At 45.2% G+C, this 18,714-nt stretch overlaps 1 protein-coding gene and 1 long non-coding RNA gene across 3 annotated transcripts in view; both read right to left on the bottom strand.

Annotated features, from left to right (window-relative positions):
* Map7 (microtubule associated protein 7) overlaps positions 1–18,535 on the bottom strand; it is a 130,204-nt gene extending 111,669 nt beyond the window's left edge. For both annotated transcript variants that reach the window (XM_076928066.1, XM_076928067.1), the window contains exon 1: positions 18,383–18,535. In XM_076928066.1, coding sequence (XP_076784181.1) covers positions 18,383–18,449 — 67 coding nt within the window. In that variant the 5' untranslated portion in view covers positions 18,450–18,535. The remainder of the gene's footprint in view (positions 1–18,382) is intronic.
* Positions 15,233–18,169, bottom strand: LOC143441027 (uncharacterized). The gene is made up of 2 exons (XR_013108272.1): positions 17,703–18,169; positions 15,233–15,545 (listed from the first exon to the last, which is right to left on the bottom strand). It is a non-coding gene; the product is annotated as an uncharacterized LOC143441027 (long non-coding RNA).
* Positions 18,536–18,714: the final 179 nt, after the last annotated feature.

Genomic DNA, 18,714 nt, shown 5'->3' with positions numbered 1-18,714 from the left:
AGGACATACACACATTTGATACCAGTTTTCTTTTGTGAATATGTGGTTGTGGTATAGTCACATGCCCTTCAATGTGGGTGTGTGTGGAGGCCAGAGGTTGACATGAGAACATGACATGACATGCCTTCATCAACCACCTCCCTCCACCTCACGTTTGAGGCTTGGTCTCACTGAACCTGGAACCCACTATTGCAGTTACACTGGCTAACCATTGACTCCCTGAGGTCTGCCTGTCTCCATCCTCTCACTAATGGGGTTAAAGGCATACTAAGGTCAGCTCTTATGTGCATATTGGGGTCTGAACTCAAGTCCTCATGCCTGTACAAGGAGGGTTTTAACTGGTGAGCCATCTCCCAGCCTGAGATCAGTTCCCAAGTGTTTCAATCCAGTCTTTAATGGATGGGATACTGTAGTTTACTCATGCAGTTTCAGGGTCCATCCCTCAAGGGCAGAGGTAACTGGGTAACTACTGTTTAGTTTTGGACAGCACAGGGACTGAGGTGCATATTTTACGTATCAAAGCAGACCTGGTCTCCAGTTCTCCCAGCATCCCTCAGTCTCCACCTGGTATACCCGTCCCCACCCCTTCCCTCAGAGGCTCTTCTCCATATAACTCACACATTCACACATTTCAGTCTCTCTTTCTCTCCCCCCTCCCCCCCCCCCGTTCTTTCTATCTCCCTGCTCTCCTCTCTCTCTCCCTTCCCCTGGCCTCCTTCCTTGGGGTTGGTGAACTCAATCACCTGAGAGTAGTTTCCCCCACAAAACTGTGTTTAATATAGCCTAATCTGTCTTGAATTGACTCATTTCACCAGTACAGAAATAACTTACCAACTACCACCTTCACGCCAACCTCTTTGGCTTTCATACTTTGATTCTTAGCAAAGGCAAATACGAGAAGGGATTCCTCGAAGTAATATGGGTACCACTCTGAACTCCTCCTCCTCAGCCAGTCCCTTTTAATTAGAGACAGGATCTTGCTCTGTAGCTGAGGCTGGCCTGGTGCTTGCTCTCAGCACAGGTTGGCCTAGATCTCTAAACTCCTCCTGCACCAGCTGCCCAGTGCTGCCCAGGGGCTGAGCATGTGTACCCAGCACATATGTGTACCCAGCACATATGTGTACCCAGCACATACGCACACATGACTACATGAGGATCACGTCCATGCTCCCCAGGATCCTGTGCTGCAAGCAGTTCAGTAGAAAGAGCCCACAAACGCACTGAAGAAATCTACCTAATCAGTGAGAAGTATAGCTACACTTTCCTTTTTAAAAGCCCACCGAGCTTCATAAAATCGTGTTGCAGACAGAGAAAGCCTAATAATTTGGGCTTTCAAGGACTGTAGTTAAAAACAGAAATTAAGACCACTGGGCTGAGTGGCTGCCACTGGTAAATTACAAGTTCTACATGTGTGTTATTTACTTTTCAATAGAACCCCAGAATATCAAAGTTCTTTCCAATATTTTTTTAATTATTAAATGAGGTGATTTATACTTGAAAACTACCAGACTTAGTGATTTTAAAAATATTTGATATATTCCCCAAGGTAAGCAGTAATTTACTTCCAGCAGGAGTGTTTGAAAATCTGCACTTGAATGCAAGTATAAAACCTCCTATGAGCCGGGCGTTGGTGGTGCACGCCTTTAATCCCAGCACTTGGGACGCAGAGGCAGGTGGATTTCTGAGTTCAAGGCCAGCCTGGTCTACAGAGTGAGTTCCAGGACAGCCAGGGCTACACAGAGAAACCCTGTCTCGAAAAACAAAACAAAACAAACAAACAACAACAACAAAACCCCAAAACCTCCTATGGCTTGAAAGTAGCAAGGCTAGCTAGAGCAGGCTGACATGGGATCAAGTCACCTCTGAGGAACAAAGGGGCCCAGCTGGTTCCTTGCCATTTTCATCCCTGAAGTTGAGGGGCTCCCTCAGTTTCCTGAGATGTTGCTGCTTGGTGCTTTCTGTGGTAACAAAGGTACAACGTTCTGCCACCTTGCAGCATTAGAGCGTCTAAGAGGCACAAAGAACACTGCACAAAGATGCTGGCCCCTTGAAAAGAGAATCAAAAGGCTGGGTTTGCTTGTTCTCTATCTGACCACCTTTTGTTAATGGGCATATGAGAGAAGCCATAAGTACTACACTAATAGTGGCAAAGCCGTCAGGCAAAAGTGCCAGAGCCCTGCAGTGCCTTTTATAACGTTTCCATAAATCTTCATAAATCTTCAGTACCAACAGGGTGCATTTTTCCATGCCTGTTCTACCATGGCTCAAGTGCACAGCTACACTAAGCTGTCTTCGACCCTTCCTACAGCGCTGAGTATCACTAGGTAACTTGAGAATATTATCAAATGCTGCACTGAACTTTAACCTACTAGCATCAAGCCAGAGCTTCTTGCCCTCTTGCTCATGGTTGTCATTGGTGATACCTCGTGAACGCACATCGCATGGACTTCTGAACTTGATAAGAACTGTGGATAAAGGGCCTCTCCTCTCGCAGCAACCTCTTCTTAGGACAGATATCCGACTGGGGTGGGGGGCTGGTGAGATGAGTCAGCACTTCTGAGTTTATGCTGCTTTTGCAGAGCACGTAGGTCTGACTTTCAGCCCTCACACCAGTAGCTCACAACTACCTCTAAACCCCAGTTCCAGGGAAGCTGATGTCCTTTTCTGGACTCTGTCGCACCCACACTCGTGTACACATACACAAATGCACATACACACACCACCGCCGCCGCCATCATCAATAGTAATAATAAATCCTTAAAGAAGGGGTCAACCTCACAGATCACAAAATGGAGCTGTAACAGCACATGGATGGCCGACAGCCTCAAAGTGACGAGGAGGTAAAAATCCTCAGGGTATCAAAAGTGTCAGCAGGTGTCTGGCACGGAGAATAGTGTGGACTTTATGCTGGTCTTTGTACTACATGGCTCTAAACAAGATGCTTCAGAGTAACAGCACACTCCAGGTTTTTTACTGCAGGGCTTGCTTACAAACATCCCAGGCCACAGCAGAGCAGCGGAGGCTTGTTGACAGCATTTTCTCTGAGCATGGAAGATTTGGGGGTAACGGAATCAGGGTTAACATATGGAGGGATTTCTAGTCCATCCCCCTCCTCTTTGGAGACAGGCTCCAACTTTGTAGCTCAGGCTGGATTGTAAGCTCATGAGCCTCTTTATACCTACAGTTCTAGGATCACAGCCACAACGACAGGCAGAATTTCTACTTCTAATGTAGTTCTGGCAGACAGAACCCAGACCAGTGTCTGTAAGCTAATGGAATGTACAAGCTCTTTTCTTATCACAAACCATGCAAACACACTGATCTGGGGTGCTGATGTTAGACTAATGTGTTGTGTAAGGGCTGGGCTTTTAAGGCCACTCAGCCCTTTTCTGACTTGTGCTGCCTACTTGGAGATGAAATGTAGAGTTATGTACCTAGGAGGAAACAGCTGAAGGAAAAAAAACAAGATCAACTAAGCCCTTTCTTTGTTGTCACAATCTGTGACAGTCCATAAAAATAAACTTTACCTGGTTTAATTTTGCAAGTGAATTCAGCTCTTACTCATTGGCAGTCCAGCAGTTTGAGCTTTAATGCTAAATAACTGAACAACAGAACATCCACTCTCCTCTGGCTAGGAGACAGCTGTACTATGCTGATTTCGGCTGGTGATGCACAGATGCCTCTCATTCTCTTACTCAACTTCATGAAAAATGAGGAAGACACACAGCTCTTCCTTCACGAGACAATTATTAGAGGTGGATCACTGTGATTATGTGATGAAGAGGCGTAAGGGTGAAGGGTAATACAAAACATAGCAAACCCGCCCACCTTATTATTTATGGGTATTTTAAGGACAGTGATCATTTTGTCTTTAGATCAGTGAAGTACTGAACATATATAACCACGCACCCAACGTTCATTTCAGAACGTGCTGAGATTTCCCCTCAATCCCATCCTTTGCTGCGTCATCACCCTTCTCCATCTTTCTCCTTAAAACTCCCTAAAATCAAAACAAGCAATAGAGAAGATATTTTTTTTTTCTATGACAGTCTTAAGAGCCAGGGATGTAGCAAGACCCAGGTTTAATCTCCATGGGGGGAAAAAAAAAAGTTCTTCCCTTAACCTCACAAATCAGAATGGATTTTCAAAAATACATTCAAATGTATCACTTAAATAAAAGATTTTCACAAATGTTGGGGAAAACTTGATTTTCTGAGGGCCAGTGCATCAGTCCAGACAAACAGAAACACAAGTATCTTTGGTTCACCACACAATAAGCTTGTGTAATATATGGACAAAAATCAGTTTAAAGAGGTTAGAAGCCTCCAGGCTGACTGCAGATTGTACGCAGGGCTTCTCTGGGGCAGTTTGGCACAGAATTCCTTTCCCAAGAAGTCTGTGTCTTGCTGTTGAGGCTGACAGTACAGTAGTGGGTGATGACTACCCACATATCCAGGGATATCTATTTAAAGTCAGATGATGGTAAAGGACTATCATATCCCACATTCCAGCCAACGTGTCAAAGGTCTCTGTGTCGGTGTTCATCATCTTCACTGAGTAGAATGGATACTATGAACTTACATAATTTTCCAATATACTAATACTGTTAAAATGATGGCTGTACAATTGAGATCAGGGAACTTCAGACGAGACCTATCAAATCCCCCTTTTATTTTTATAATGATCTCCCACTGAGAATCCAATGGTAAGCTTAGTAGAAGTATTAGCAAGTAAATCATTTCTGGTATTTGAGAGGTAAGCAGCCTGGTTTCCTCAATATTAAATGGAATACAGAGCATACATTCCCCCCTCCCATCATAAAGCAAACCCACGGTCTCATTTAGAAACTCAAGTATGCAATTTTGTGGATACGGTACAGGAAGGTCAAGTTGATAGCATGTTTTTCTTTTTCTTTTCTTTCTTCCTTTCTTTCTTTCTTTCTTTTTTTTTCTTTTTTTTTTTTTTTTTAGCTATCTTTCAGTCCTGCTTTATTTATTTTATATGAGTACACTGTCACTGTCTTCAGACACACCAGAAGAGGGCATCAGATCCCATTACAGATGGTTGTGAGCCACCATGTGGTTGCTGGGAATTGAACTCAGGACCTCTGGAACAGCAGGCAGTGCTCTTAATCGCTGAGCCATCATCTCTCCAGCCCGATAGCATGTTTTTTATGAAAACGTAAAAAGTCTATTGACGGGCGTAGCTGGGGAGTGAGGAGGGAGTTTGCACTTGGGAGGCCAAGGCAGGACAGTTTGAGTTTGAAGGCCCTGCCTTGAAGATGAAAAGCAAAAAAACAGTACATGAAGGTTTGAATACTAAACACTTAATGGTCTGACAGATAGAAATTTCTGACAAAAGAAAACCAGACACCCAGTTCTCCAAGACTGCTCTGAAAGTACACTATAGGAAATAGTGCCCAGTAGAAAAGCCAAGTGACAGTCCTGGCAGGGTGAGTCTGGGGCTTGGTCTGCCCTCATTCCACCAAAGCATCAGTGAGAACCGTGAGCAAGCATGATTCTCCGCAGCCAACAAAGACATAAAAAGCCTTATGTTGACATGTAAGAGACAAGACGTGTGTAGGATTAAATAAAAAAATCTGCAAATGTAAAGAAAAAAGATTCTGAATACAATAACTGATCTCAAAGCAAGATATGAAACATGCAATTCCCATAAACTAGCCATTACTACCAAACCTACGAACTAGCCATGACTACCAAACCAGTAGTTTGCTGCTTTTAATAAACATTTTCTCTTCAGTTTGAGCATATGGTTTTTAGGGGGGGGGTCTATGTGGGAAGAAAGAGGAGTAGGTTGACAAGAACTTCTGGGCCCTCACTTCTCTAAAGTCTTCTCACTTTGCGGATCCACCATCTAAGTCCAAGTAATGTAAGTTTTATTTGGCAAACTTCCTTTTAAAATACACTATTATACTATTATACTTTTTATCTTAAGGCAAAATGGCTACACTGGTAAGTCAACTAACTCTTTTAAGTGCTCTGAAAACTGTTACACACACACACACACACACACACACACACACACACAATGCTGTAGTGAGGGAATCGAACTGTCTTTTCTCCTAACTGTCCAGCACCTGTTTGTACAGAGGCCTGAGGAAAGAATGCTCCCTCATTGACACTAGTCTCTTAAGTACCCAGAGAAAGGCTTTCTCCAGCTCTCTGGAAATAAGATATTGCTTATAAACAAAGGATAGGTGTTTACATAACGAAAAGTTGTTGGTTTTAAAAATACTGCAACCTGTTTGGGAATGTGTTTCCAGACAGATACATCTATAATAACAGGAAATGACAAAGTGACTTGGGTACTGAGGACATAGATGGCTCAATATAGCACCTGTCATGCAAGTATGAGGACTCAAGATTGAATTCTCAGAATCCACGTAAAGGCCGACATGACAGTGATATCTTCAAGCCTAGCACACCTACCTGGGGATGGGAGATGGAGACAGGAGAATCACTAGAAGTTTATGGGCTAGTGAGCCTAGTATATGCAGAAGAAAAAAACGAGACCCTGATTCAAATCGGAAGTTGAGGACAAACACCCAGGTCCTCAGACAACATACCATGGTAGGTACATGTATGAACGTACACACAGATAGATGAATGGACAGACACACTCTGATATTTTTAAGGTTGACTTACTTTTATGTGCACCAGTGTTTTGCCTACATATATGTACGTTTAATACATGCATGCCTGGTACCTCCAGAAGAGGCATCAGATCCCCTAGAACTGAACTTACAGGCAGCTATGAGCTATGAGCTGCCATGTGGGTGTGGGAAACCAAATGCTCCATGAGAGCAGCCAGTGCTCTTAACTACTGAGCCAGCGTCTGAGGTTTCTAAAACGTAGTTGCTTTCTGCTTGGTGACTGGGATCAAATACAGGGCCTGAACAAGCTGAGTAAGAGGCTTACCCGTGGGCCTGGATGATCTGTGAAGCATAAAGCCCTTCATCGTGGTTCAGAGTACTCAATGCATGAGCCCTGTACCCCAAGTTCTGTGGTGAACCATCTGCCCTTCTGACAGTTCACACATCCCCTCTCTCCTTCCAAACTGCTCTGGAGACTTACTTTTTCTTGTGTCCAACAACGCATCCTGTGGCACCATCACAACTCTGCACGGCTTTAATTACATCAAGGTTAGATTTTGTGCTGCACCAGCCATCTGATGGGCGGGGCCACCTTCTTCCCCTCGGTGCTCTTGTCCGTGAGCAGCAGATAAATCTTGGGCTTGCTCAACTTGAAAGTGGGCTGAAATGGAACCCCCAGCTTTGCCTTTAGGACCAGGAGGCCCGTGGAGGATTGAATGGGAAATGCAAACACAGGGTTTTGTCCTGTGAAGCTTCACTGCGTCACAGGCCTCCGCACTTTTGCAGTCTACAGTCATTTGAATTGGACAGATCACTTGGACCAATACAGCTCTGTCCCTTGCTTCTCAGTATTTATTTGAATACTTTCTTCCAATGGCTGAGCCATCTCCTGTACGTTCACTTTGGTTCTTAATGGTGTCTGTGTTTTCCACAGTCCCTTACAGAGCACTGGATATATACAAAGAATGTATCTTCATAAGGGGGCTTGAAATTATAAAGCCACCATCAGAAAAAAAAAATTGTGCATTTATTCTTAATGCTGAATGTATCGGTACACAATAATCTTCCATCTCCCATAACATACCTTTATTGGAGAATGATGTATTATTAATACTTCAAAACTATCATGAAGCTTACTTGCTCCTCAGTCAGATTCATTACTGTACATAATGAAGGAGCTATTCAGACACTCCAAGACCTCATTTGAGGAGGCAACACATTTTAACTTTGCTAAGTTTTTTTTTTTTTTAATGAGATATAAAACCTAAATTACAACCAAGTCTAGGTGGCACAAGGGCTTTCTAAGGTAGAAATGACCGTCTCGCACCTGGACCCCATACAAGCTTCTGCAACTTAAGAAGATTCTTCTAAAACTGGTGACTTTGAGAAATGACACCACCTTCTGAAGTATTCTGCTTCATTTTGTCTGAAGAAGCCAAATTGTCTCCTGCTTCTCCTGAGAGCCTTAGCAGAAGACGAGCTACACAATCCTCCTGTTTTCCCCAAAGAGGGAGTACTTTAACTCAAACGGGTCTGAGAAGCTCCTCCCCACGGCCCAAAGAGAGTGCAAGTCTACCTTCCTGGCTTAAACCAAATTAAGTTCTGTAGCAATCAAATTTTAAGAACTCAAAATAATGAAATGACTTTGTGTAAGATAAAAGGAAAATGAAAATGAGCCCAAAGGTCAGATGCTGGTGTCTCACTCAAGGCCACACATAATCTCAGCATCCGATAGCCCAGTACAGAGCGGTCTTCTGACAGAACTCTCGGGAACATTTTGACAAGTGAAGAGCTGCCTTGATGACACGTTTTATACCGGGCCTTACCTGGGACAGTGAGGTCACACAGCTACAATTAGTTCTGAACCAGCATTGCATTCCAACGCCCTCACTATGATGAGCTCACCACTTTAAGTAGAACCTTGCTTAAGGGAGAAAGTCAGCATGTCAGGGTTTGCCCATCTTTGTATGGTGACGCAGGATTAATCCTTCATTATAAACAGCTCATACTTCACGGTGTCAGGGATTGTTCTAGTAACTCATTTCTTCCCGCTGGTAGTACTGTGTCTTCCGTTTGAAAAGGAAGACATGGTTGCTTATGTCACTTGTAAAGACCCCCAGGCGGTAAGTGGTAGAGGCTCCAGTGTCCTTGTACCAAAAAAGTAATTAGTGTTATTCCTGCAGAGTTCTAGTTTTGAGAGTAAGGCCTTGCTTCATCCTTGCAAGATCTGGTATCACATTAGTTATTTTCAGTATAAATCGAAGGAGAAATCAAAACACTTGTTTTAGGGGTCAGTTCTTGTTATTTGGGTCCTAGATCTATGGTAAGGTGTACTAGGTAGAGAGAGAACCACAGAAATCCAAGATGCTGAAGGCTGGCCCTCACTTCAGATTGCAACAGATGGCTTTGTAAATATGCAGAAACAGACACAAACGCAACACAGGAGCCCCTCCAGACATTTCAGCACAGTAAATGCTGTGGGGCCAAGTATTAACTGAAGGTGATATGTGGAGTGTAAAGTATCCTGCAGAGGAAAAAACTTCACCTGAAAAGAGCAAGGAGCAAGGATGCCCTGAGCCGTGGGCACCGCAGCACCTGGTGGGAGGCAGAGCAAGGGCACTGAAGGCCTCAGCATCCAGTTTCACAGGAGGATCAAAGGGAGCAGATGGAGGAGGTCACACCCTGCCAGCTATTTATAGATGCCCGAAGAACCAAGGTGGTTAGAGGCCGCAGGGTTACCAGCAACTTCTCGCCAACTACTTACTCCAAATTAACCTTTCCTGTTGGTTTTTGTTTTTTTGTTTGTTTGGTTTTTTTGTTGTTGTTGTTGTTTTGTTTTTTTTTTTCCAGGGGAGAAGGAAGAATACGGAACACTAAAGGAAGCAGAAAAGAAAAGGCTCATTATGTATCATTTTGCCTAGTATACAACTGTGCCACTGAGAGTGTGTTGCTGTCCATGCGAATGTACTCACACCTATTTTTATATCTATATTCCTTTCAAAAGGTTTTGGGGAGAGAAGTGAAGCAAAGTTTACAAAATTTAGGGTAACAGCTGTTAAGACTGTCCATGTGGTTACTGTAAGCGAGGTCTATCTGACACCTCCAAGTTAAACCTACCCAGACAGTCAAATGCAAGAGGTCAAGGTGGGAACACAGGAGCCACCCGGGGACTTTTAAACCCACTGCCAGCACCTGGCTCCCACCTGCGAGATCCTCTGATAATTGCCTGGGCACCATGGGGGTTCTAGGTCCCCAAGTGATTTTAACTTTTTTGCCAAGACTAACGTGAGCTCAGTAATGGTGTCAACAGCAGGACCTTCTGCCCAAGGACTAAGCCTTATGCAAATGAACACATGAGGGTTGTGAGCTCATTTAGAGCCTGGTATAGAAAGCAATCCGCTGGAATGCAGAAGGCAGGCAACCGGGCCTGTCTGTCCAGTTCGCCACACCGAAGACTCAGGTCAGGAGCTTCTGAGAACCACCCATCCAGATTACAATCTCGAGAAGCAGCCAACCTGCCTGCAATAGGAACCCATTTTATTTATAACCGAATAACTATGCACTTCAGCGCCATCCAGCATGGCTTGGAGGAAGGGGGTTCTTCCTAGAATTTCACCTTGAAATTAGAACTTACCCTAGAGTCTAGCTTCTTTCTATATTCGATGTGGTGTCGGTGACAGCATTTTACAACGGAAGATTATGGCGTGGTACAGAATGGGTCTGTTACCAGAAAGGCAGCTTTTAAAAGGAGGTTTTGCTGACAACTGTTAAAAAGCCACAGAATTTTGGGATACCTCATACGATAATGTTCTAAACATAAAACCAGGATCTTACTAACAACGCTTGCGAAGTGCAGTTCACATATGGCAATCTACGACCAAGTTCCTACTCTTTCTTTCAGTCCACCTGCACTATCTGGTTAGCTTTGCCAATCCTGGGTTTCTTCTCATGCAACTGAGCTTTAATATTAAGCTAGCACAAAGTAGCGGCTTCATTTTGGCCTTTCCATATGTATATTGTATTATTCATCTTCAGTGCTTGATCCCCTAACCCCCACGCTGCTGCTGGCTCCCCACCCCTAAATTCCCCACTCAGCTTGCATGCTCCACCCCAGGAATTCAATGACTCTCCACCTCTCTACATTTCTTCACATTCCATCTCAGTCTCCTCCCCAATCAGTGTCTGGAAATAGGATCTCCTGTAGCCAAGGCTGGCCTTGAGCTTCTGATCCTCCTGCTTCCATTTTCCAAGTCCTAGGGCTACAGGGGTAGGTACATCTAGGCCCTGCCTCCATTTTCATCACATTCTTACATCTCAATTCAATATAGGAGAACCTTATGGCTGGAAAAAAAAAAAGCCATTATGTATCCTGGGCCAAATTTCTTCTTTTTTGAGACTTATTTCCTCAGTGTAGCTCTGACTGTCCTGGAACTCACTATGTAGATCAGGCTGGCCTTGAACTCAGAGACCCACCTGCCTCTGCCTTCTAAGTGCTAGGATTAAAGTTTTGTGCCACCATATCTCACTGGGGCATGTTTCTTTATCCTTTCACCTACTGGTGGACATCTAGGCCAGTTTCATTTCTTAGCTATTTAAAATAGTGCAGCAAGAAATATGGATCTCCCAACTAGCTCTGGAGGAGTATCTAAGAGGGGGAAACATTTAATGTAGTTGAGTCATGGCTTTTTTTTTTTTTTAATGTAGTTATTTTCATGTTGTCAAAAACATACTATCTGCAAATTGACGCTGAGAGTCATTAGCATGGGGTGCAGCTCAGTTCAGAGCATTTCCCTAACATGCAAAAGGGCCCGAGTCTGATCTAGTAGCTACAGAAAGAAAGAAAAAGGCTTAGAGACACGGCTCAGTGAATACGAGGCTTGTGAGGCAGCGCGGGACCCCAATTCAATCTTGAGTGTCCATGTATAAGGCCTGTGTGGGTGCAGCTTTGAATGTGTGCAACTGTTATTCCAGAGCTGTGGGGGTGGAGACAGAAGGATGGAGGCGGGGCTCGATGGCGGTCAGTCTACCTCCTTCCTCAATGAGTTCCTGTCTCAGGAATAAGGCATAGAGTGAAGGGGCAGTACAGACACTGGCCTGTGGCCGCCATGTTTACATGCACAGGTGGATGGACCTTACCCACTCATATAGACCCGAATTATACATGCTATACTTGAACATATACGTACACAAGAAATAATGGAAAAGTAAAAATTGAAGTGACACCTAACGTAAAGATCTAACTCTTCAACTAATTCTCGAATTTGAATACATATTCGAGAGAATAATCCTTCACAGGAAAAAGCAGCGACGTCAGTTAATTTACACTGCGAGCAAGTAAACACTATAAGGAAAACTATAAGTAGTAATTTATAGTAATAATATAATACAGAGAGTAGAACAAGTCTCTCTGCAACAAGCAAGAAGACCTGGTCCCTGACAGAGAGTAGAACAAGCCTCTCTGCAACAAGCAAGGAGACCTGGTCCCTGACAGAGTTCGGCGACAGACTACAGGCACTGAGAACAAACTGAAGATTAGCACCAAGTGTCATCTTGATAACACACCGAGCCCCAAGAAATGGGATCACAAGACAAGATATAAACCGGTATTTCCAGCTTGCTTTCTTTTCATCTTTCTAGATCCAGGGTCTCACTATACAGCCCTGCTGGCCTGGTACTTACTATATAGACTCATGGAGACTAGCCTGCTCCTGCTTCCTGAGTGCGAGCGAGGGTTACCATGCTAGGCTATTTACAGTTTTCTAGCTCCTTCTCAGGTCTAGGGCTGAGGGTATGGATGCACTGAAGGGGAGAGCGAAGGGAACTGGCTTGGATCCTTTGTGCGGAAGTGCATCAGCTCTTTATCCCAGAGCATGGGCTGCACAGGAAGAAAGAAAGTCCTTGGGGATAAAGAGAAAAGGAGATAAAGCCAAGATGGCCGGCAAAGAGTTGAGGGCTGGGAATGTAGCCAGTGACCAGGAACTCATCTGGCATGGGCCTGGCCCTGAGCTCAGTTCCCAGAACCACAGAACAGCCAGCCACCAAACAAACTCAATAGTATACTTGGGTTCTGGGCTCAGCATGAGCTCATTGGAGAGACTATATTAGCATCAAACATAAAAACACCTCACTTTGAAGTGACTACAACTTACTCAAAAAAGTTAGACAGATTGTCTAAAATGAAAACCATCAAGTCAATATACGAGGGCTGAAAGGATGCAGAGCGATTATCTCGCATGTTGCTCACAGAAAAAGTGGTACAGCAACCCTAGAAGTGGCAACGTCACTTGATCACATTGGAGACAATGTAAGTATCTGCCTTAAATGAAAACCAGTGACATAAAAACCAACATACGAATATATGTGCCAGTTGTTTCTCCTACCCAAACCTAGGAGTGACTCCATGTCCTTCTGGTGCTACGGCAGAGAACTACCAATGCACATCACGGCGTGTTCCAGCCTCAAATACACTGGCTAGGGGAGGGGACCCCTGCAAAGGTTACATGGTATGCTTCCACTGAAGACTCTGGAAAAGGTGGGAAGTGAGCCTGAAGGAATTCTGGGAGACAGGACTCTAAGTCATGTTGACAGAGATGGTTATACATCTAAGTTAACTGTCTACTGGAACAATACATTTAAAAACCTGTAAAAACCCCTCTACTTATTTGAGGATTTCCAATGTATTGATTTTTTTTTTTTCTGGCAACTTTTGCAGAAAGGCCTACTGGGCTATCTCGTCTTCCAATCTATACTCAATCTATTAATCACTTATGACAGGATGCACCCCCAACTCTTGGACCAACTGAAATTCCTCTGCTATGAGAGACCAGTGGATACCTGAATCCAAAGCAATGGCTTTAAAATATCATTTCAGTCTTGGAATGTTTGACCTTTTTGTCCCTCTTGGGGATCCCTCACTTCTCTGACTTGGCTGTCTCTCCCTCCTCCATTTTGAATGGTTGTCTATTCTATCTGCAGTTTTTCTTTCTGATCTCTCCTGGGGTGGCCCGAGACCTGACCTCTTGTCTCTTCCTGCAGGCTTGCCCTTCCAGTTAACTATTTGGTATCACTACTGACAGGTCCCTCTCTTGCACATTTTTTATGTATGAGACAACCTACCTTTTCTTTTACTAAAACTAAGTTGTATTCATTAATATGTTCACGTGAAGCTTAAACTAATGAACCAAATTCAAAGTGGCACACCGTGTCACTTTTTGACCTGCGATCCTTTGACACATGTCTGAGAGTTCCAAACCATTCCCCCTTGCATGCTCATCAACAAGCCAGTGCCTACCTAGATCTATCCAGGGACCTCAAAGTTAAGTCTGGAGACTAAACTTTGCTTTCTTCTTCCAGCTGCTCTGAAAGGAAGCCCTCCTTCCAGGTCCAGAGCAAACAGGTGTCTCTCATACACTGTTGCCACTCAAGTATAGCTGTCCCGAATGGGCCGGGTAGGGAGGAAAAGGACTTCCCCAGGAGAGTTCCTGTTTGTGTGAAAGGTGCAGCAGAGCTGTTTTGTTAGAACAAGCAATCAAGAGTCACAATTCACTGGCATAGAGAATTAATCTGCTTAACAAAGCTTTAAACATGAGGTACCTTCCTTCCCACAACACTGTTCCAGCTTCACGGCTTGACCTTTGGCCTCAAGGCATCCATCCAGGCTGGCCTCAAACTCAGAAATCCACCTGCCTCTGCCTCCCAAGTGCTGGGATTAAAGGTGTGTGCCACCACCACCCCGGCTGAAGTTTAACTGCTATCTGCAGTAGGTGCTCTGGGATGACCACAGCCAGAGTGCTCCTTCCTCCACTGAACCCCTCATAACCTGTACATACCGGCCTGTGGATTTCCTTACTAAATTCAAAGATCATATTTGTCAACCTTCCAAAGTCCATAATTTTAATAACCCATAGAAAGTACACATTCTTGGTTAAATTATTCTAAGCCTCGATATTGTACTAACAGGACTTGAGTATGTTTTTTTAAAGCTCTTTGAATAATTTGTTTTCGGGCATCATGACACAAGTGTGTGAATTCTTTGGAGACCATGCCAATGTAAATGGGTGTTTCACACACACACCTAAGCAATGACAACGGCTGACTTCTCTTTAACTTACCACAGTGGTTCTCAACCTGTGGATCTCAACCCACTGACCCTTTCACGAGCTAGTCTAAGACTATTAGAAATATAAGATATTTTACATTATAATTCATTGACAGTAGCAAGATAACAGTTATGAGGTAGCAATGAAATTTTTATGGTTGGGGGATTACCACAACATGAGGGGCTGTATTAAAGGGTCACAGCATGAGGAAGGTTGAGAACCGCTGACTTAGCAAGATGTGAAGTTTGCCCCCTGAAGAAGCAGCACTGAATTTCAAAAGGGAGGGGCTTACATCACAGGACAACGTGAGTGTTTTTCTATGTTTATTTGGGGACACATAGGCCCTTCAGGCTAAATGAGACCTTAAATTAAGATTACTTTTTACTCTGGAAAAATTCACAGAAGATACATGGCCAAAGTAAGAAAGTCTAAGTCTTACCACCAAAACTCCTGATAACAACAAAAAAAATCCATTCTAGGTTGTAATACCCTCCAAAAGGATGGCAACAGAACCCACCAATTACAGGCATTAATTTATTCCTTTGCACATCAGAGTTTGGGCGTCACAGATGAGTCAAAAGCAGCATTAAGTTTTAACTCTGTAGTATCTTTTTAAAGGAGGCTGCCAGATAGGATTTGTTCTATGTAGTTGATTCCCATAGCTTGTGAACGTACAACTTGACACACAGAATTTGAACTCAGAGTTTTGTGAATGTGATGACCTATGAAGCTGCTCAAAATAATATCCTCATAAAAAGGACTTGACATCCTCTAGTGGTGAGACACATTTGCTTCCAAGGCAACGGCATTTTCTACTTCTTGCTTCCCTTTGGCTATGAACAAACAAACAAACAAGTAAATAAATAAATTACTACAGTATACCAAGAGAACTATTTGTCCTCAAGAAAAAAATGATTAAAAAAAAAAAGAAGAATATAATCAACCCTCGAGCAGAGGCTAAACCCATCTGCAGAACTGTTTTCTGAGTTCCCCTCAAATACATGCTGTGCTGCCAAAGTTCACTCTATTTGAGTCACACACATACAAACACATAGGCCTTTAATCTTGGGCATTTCTCAGGTATTGTTTTTGTAAGAACCGGAGATTTTAATTTGAAGTCCTGAAATATAGCCTTTGCACAAGGACGTAATTTAAGAACCATTCAAGGTTGGACTCTACCTCAAAGTAATTATATGGAAAAGGAAAACAGAAGGAATGCTTCAGTGCTGCTGTCTGTGGTGAGCAAGAGACACACAGGTAATCTGGGACTTGGGAGGGTGAGGCAAGGCGAGGCAGGAGGAGGCTAAAATCGAGACACGCCTGGAACGCCTGGCAAGACCCCCATCTCAAACAAAAAAGAAAGATTAAAAAAAAAATGTGGCATTTTTGAGGCGGTAACTCGGACTTCTTGGTGGCAATAAAACACAGGCTTAGGTACTCCTCTCATTCGATACATAAAATCCCATATAAACCTATGATTTAAAAATAATAAATTTGCCGGGCAGTGGTGGCGCACGCCTTTAATCCCAGCACTTGGGAGGCAGAGGCAGGCGGATTTCTGAGTTCAAGGCCAGCCTGATCTACAGAGTGAGTTCCAGGACAGCCAGGGTTACACAGAGAAACCCTATCTCAAAAACCAAACCAAAACAAAACAAAACAAAATAAAAAAAAAGTTGGAGTGTTTGAATGTGTATAATGTGAAATGTGAGTATAAAACTTAAGTTCTCCATTTAGATAAAGGTCAGAGGTTTTACATATACAGAACATTCAAACGACCTTGTGTTCTCTCAAAATAGTGACATCTGGATTTTAAACAATACACTTACAGGTCAGTGAGATGGCCCAGCAGGTAAAGAAGCTGCTGTCAGTCTCTAGAACTTACTCAGTGTAAAGAGAGTCAATTCCCACAGGTTCTCTGGCCCCCACACTTGGGCTATGGAATGTGTGTGCACACACACAAATACACACACCAAATAAATATAATTAAAATATGCTAAGAGCCAGGTATAATGGCTTACACCTGTATTCCCAGTAGAAGTAGAAGGATTTTGAGTCTGGGGCAAGTCTGGGACATATCAAGTTAAAGCCTAGTATGTACTTAAAGATGGAAATGGTCTCAAAAAAAAAACCAAACTAAACCAAAACTACCCTTTACATTTCCTTTCTTTAGCATACACTGGCACAGGTGTTGTTGAATACTCAAAGCAAAAAATAGAAAAATGGAGGGGGAATTCAGGACCAGCAATATATGATACACACACACAAAGTAAACGAATATAAAATTTAAGAAGAGTTAAGAACACATGGTTGACTTTGCATCCTAACTGTTAAGACACATGGATTGCTCATTCCTTAACAGGATCAGGCACGGGATATACTCCAGGTGCAAGTTCGTTTGTGTCTGAACAAGTACCAGTGCAGACCTACAAAGCGTTCAAGGACAAATGAATGCCTATTAAATCACTAACATTTCCCCCCAGAAGCTGATACGTATCCGTGCCTTATTCACAGCTAAGAATGACCCGGATTGGGGAGCATGGACGGCTCCCAGCTCATCAAGTTTCCTAAACAATTACTCAGGCATCGCTTCGTCACCCTGACCAAAATAATAATCACCGATCTTTCAAAACGCAGAAGACAAAAATCGACCACCTTTCAGGATGTAGCCTGACATGGAAGTAAATTCAGGACACCGTGTCAATCTTAACCTCTTGAGTAAACCATTAAGAGTTTAGGCATAATCTCAGATACCGACTGGAAAACACTAAGCTCCATAGGTCTTGCGTGTTAAAAATAAGCACGAGTGTGTTGTGGTGGGGGGTGGGAGGTGGAGCGAGTTTCGCACTTAGAAAACAATCACTTCTGGTCGTGGGTGTGTAGAAGCAGTAACAGCTTGCAACTGCGGGGGTCTGCAACTTAACTTTTCTTTAAAATAACAAAGCGCCTCCCGCCCCCGCGCCAAGTGTAGGAAGGTACGAGGAGCTGCTTACTCGGCCAGGACTAGAACAGGGGGTTAGGAGGGAGGGTTTGATTTGCAACACAGTCCCCGAAGACGAACACAATCACGAGGGGCGGGGGAAGTTGGTTTCACGTTAAGGAGAGACGGGTACGAGTGGGAAGACCTTCCGAGGGTGTGAGCTCTGTCCCTGCGTGTCCCCGGTGGCTGTGCTGGAGGCAGATTGTCAACACCGAGCCTGAGGGCCGAGCCCGGCGGCAGAGGCGACGCTCCATCTCTCTGGCTTTAGTGCCACAGGAAGAGTTGAGCTCCGAGACCGTGCTCGGTGCTCTGGGTGAAGGTCGGGTGGCGAGGTCCGGAGCCGGTCATCCGCTCACCCACCGGCCGGACGCCTCTGCTCCGACCCTGCTCCCCCCGCCCCGCGCCCCGCTGTCCCCTCTGCGCGGCCCCGCCGCTCGGCCGCTCCGAGGCTCAGAGCGGTTCCCCCCGACCTCCCGGGCGCGCCCCCGGCCACCCCGCGCGCCCCCGATCTCCCTCCGGCTCGCCCCCGACCTCCCTCCCGCGCGCCCGGGCCTGCTTCCACCTGTTGTGGCCCCCGCGGGCGCTCGGCGGTCGCCGGTAGCGCGGACTCCGAGGGTCGCTGGCTCCCGGGGCCGCGACCCCGCCCGCCCCCGCGACCCCCGCGACCCCCTCCCGACTCGACCGCGCCGTCACCTGGGTCGCTCTGCGAAGCTCCGTCGCCGCCCCTGTGGCCGTCGCCGCCAGCTCCCTGCTCCGCCATGGTGCTCCGATGACGCGCCCCGAGAGCCGCTCCGCCCTCTCCGTCGGCTTGGCTCCCGCCGGGCCCCCGCCCCCCGGGCCCAGACAGGTGAGCGGCGGCCTGCGCGGGCGTGGGGCGGGGACAGCGAGCGCCGGCCCGACGCCGCCGGGGCTCGGCGCGCCCCCTGGCGGGCAGGTGCGGCGTCGCAGCCGCCCCGACGGACGCGGTCGGAGCTGGTGTCCCAGGCGGCGGGTCCCAGTCACCGGCGCGTCGGAGCGAGCGAGAA

This window comes from Arvicanthis niloticus, chromosome 30, assembly GCF_011762505.2.
Source record: "Arvicanthis niloticus isolate mArvNil1 chromosome 30, mArvNil1.pat.X, whole genome shotgun sequence".
Taxonomy (NCBI): domain Eukaryota; kingdom Metazoa; phylum Chordata; class Mammalia; order Rodentia; family Muridae; genus Arvicanthis; species Arvicanthis niloticus.
Note: the sequence above shows the minus strand (reverse complement) of the source record. Positions and strands in the feature narration are given on the sequence as shown.